Source organism: Hipposideros armiger, unplaced genomic scaffold (genome assembly GCF_001890085.2).
Source record: "Hipposideros armiger isolate ML-2016 unplaced genomic scaffold, ASM189008v1 scaffold_26, whole genome shotgun sequence".
Classification (NCBI taxonomy): domain Eukaryota; kingdom Metazoa; phylum Chordata; class Mammalia; order Chiroptera; family Hipposideridae; genus Hipposideros; species Hipposideros armiger.
Window position 1 is genome coordinate 2,893,744 of NW_017731376.1, and position 2,685 is coordinate 2,896,428.

The 2,685-nt window shown below is 36.1% G+C and overlaps 1 protein-coding gene across 1 annotated transcript in view; it reads right to left on the reverse strand.

Annotated features, from left to right (window-relative positions):
- CASP6 (caspase 6) overlaps window positions 1-2,685 on the reverse strand; it is a 14,324-nt gene that overhangs the window by 4,933 nt on the left and 6,706 nt on the right. Inside the window, exons 3-4 of the mRNA XM_019635982.1 lie at window positions 2,576-2,652; window positions 519-694 (exon numbers count right to left, since the gene is read on the reverse strand). Of these exons, the coding sequence (XP_019491527.1) occupies window positions 519-694; window positions 2,576-2,652 (253 nt within the window). The remainder of the gene's footprint in view (window positions 1-518; window positions 695-2,575; window positions 2,653-2,685) is intronic.

Below are 2,685 nucleotides of genomic sequence, written 5' to 3' on the forward strand. Positions count from 1 at the left end.
GGTGAGGGGTGTGGGGATGGGACACAGCATCTTGGTTTAAGGGAGGCAGTGGAAGGATGAAGCAAGCTAGGATTCTTTATGCAACCACCTTTCCCACTGGCTTACAGGCTTTCCAGCTCCCAGGGCACCCAGCCAGCCTGGGCCACGGAGTAGCTAGCACATTGGCTATTCTGAACAGACATATATTTCTTGCAGCTCTGGAAGCTGGGAAGTCCAAGATCAAGGTGTCAGCAGATTCAGTTTTGCTCAGGGCCCTTTGCCTGGTTTGCAGATGCACCATCTAGCTGTGTGCTTACAAGACTTCTTTACTGTGTGGGCACAGAGAGTGTGCCCTGTATTATTCTTTATGTTACGAAAGAATTACTATTAATAATTCAAACTGCAACTCTGATTGGCTAGAATTCAAAAAGGGCCTTTCCAGTTATTGGAGAAAGTTACTTTAGAATTGGCTTTGGTTCTTTATAATCACATGCATACCCTGGGCTTTATAGTTGAGATTATAGCATTATCAGTCTTACCTGAATGATAAATATCTTGGGTTTTCCAACCAGGCTCTGACACTTGTCTCCTTTGAACAAGCCGGTCAGTGTCTGAATTTCAATTTTGGCGTCGTATGCGTAAATGTGATTGCCTTCACCATGACTCAGGAAGACACACAAAAAGCAATCGGCATCAACATGGCTAGAGATTGACGCTAGAAAGGCCCCCAAAAGTTCACACAAAAATGAAAATAAGATGCTTATTATCTACATATAACAATTCAGTTTACTAATACTAGAATAAAGTTATATACATATGATTAAGAGAGGGAGAAAATTTGTTATAGTACATGTAAAATGCCTGTAATGAAACAACTTATTTAAGTCTTTAATCAAACAATTTATCCCATATTGTATCTGATTAAAAGTCAAAATTATTGAAGTTCAAAGTAACATAATTTGAACAAATTTCATTAATTTTTCTAACACACAGAATAGTGACATGTAAAATACAAAGGGATTATTATGGGAAATTGCCTACAAGATCCCATCATTTGGCAGGAAAAGTTCTCTGCATTAGCAGACTGGAGAGGCCCAGAACCTACTACTTAACAACTCCCCACGTGTCGCTGTTCCTCTAATGAGTACAGCGCCTTCAATGTGTTTACAGCACTTGAAGCTTTCAGGAGTATTAAGACATAAGATAGATGTCTCCAAAGCTTATGAGCAAGCCAAGTAGAAAACCTGGTAAGCAGCGAGTTAAAATTAAAATGATTTACAGATTAAAGAAGAGCTCTAGTATAGAGGTTTCTCAAAAATTCAAAAAAAAACAAACCAAAAACAACTACCATATAATCCAGCAAGTCCATGTCTGAGTATTTATCCAAAGAAAATAAAAACACAAACTTGAAAAGATTTATGTACCCCCATGTTCATACAGCATTATTTACAACAGCCTAGATATGTAAACAACCTAAATGTCCATCAATGGATGAATAGCTAAAGAAAATGTGATACACACACACACACAAAATGGCACACACGGAATGGTACTCAACCATAAAAAAGAATGAAATCCTGCCATTTGCGACAACATGGATGGGCCTCATTCAGGGAATTATGCTAAATGAAATAAGTCAGAGAAAGATAAATACTGTTTGATCTCATTTAAATGTGGAATCTAAAAAACTAACCAACCAACCAAACAAACAAAAAACCCAAGTTCATAGACACAGAACAGACTGATGGTTGCCAGAGGGGAGAGGAGGGTGGGCAAAATGGGTGAAGGGGGTCAAAGGTACAAACTTCCAGTTGTAAAATAAGTCATGGGGATGTGTGTACAGCATGGGAACAATAGTTAATAATACTATATTGCATATTTGAAAGTTGCTAAGAAAGTAAATCTTTTAGGATTAATTTTTTAAGGAAAAATTCCTTGTCACAAGAAAAAAACTTTTTGTAATTGTATGGTGAAGGATGGTAGCTAGACTTATTGTGATCATTTTGCAATGTACACAAATATCGAATCAAGTATATCTGAAACTAATGTTATATATATCAATCATACCTAAAAAAAAAAAAAAAAGAGCTCTGAAGGAAGTTTAAGTTATATACATATTTTAATAGTCCATTGGTAAATGACGAGAATCCATGGATGGCATGCAGTGATTATTGTGATAAACACAGGTTGTTAAAATAACTACTGCATAAATGATATAGAAATTTAGATAACGTATATATATCTTGAAGCCAGTAAAAAACGTGGGTATGGAAGGAGTCAATTAAAATATGACTCCAGCATCTGCAGTGTTTGCATTTTAGACTTTTAATTGTAAATGAAAAGGTCATTTCATCCATTTCTAGAGTAATAGACTAACTAGTGGTATCTTCAACATAAACTTGAGGCATAATACTTGGCAAGGGTCTCTTAAACATGGTGGGTAACATGTAAGCAGAGAGGCACAACCAAAACCTGTAACCCATGCCAAGTTAACTGATAAAGACTTTTTACAACACAGTTAATTATTTGGACTTGTCTTTACAGGTAGGATAATAAAAGTACTCAGTCCCATCAGAAGAACAGGAAAACTACTTACCCTCATGAATTCTGAGCAGTAATTCTTCTGCTTTAAGATCATTAAAGCATTTCACTTCAAATCCTAGATCTAAAAACCTGGTGATAGATTAATTGAATATTAGCTTATGA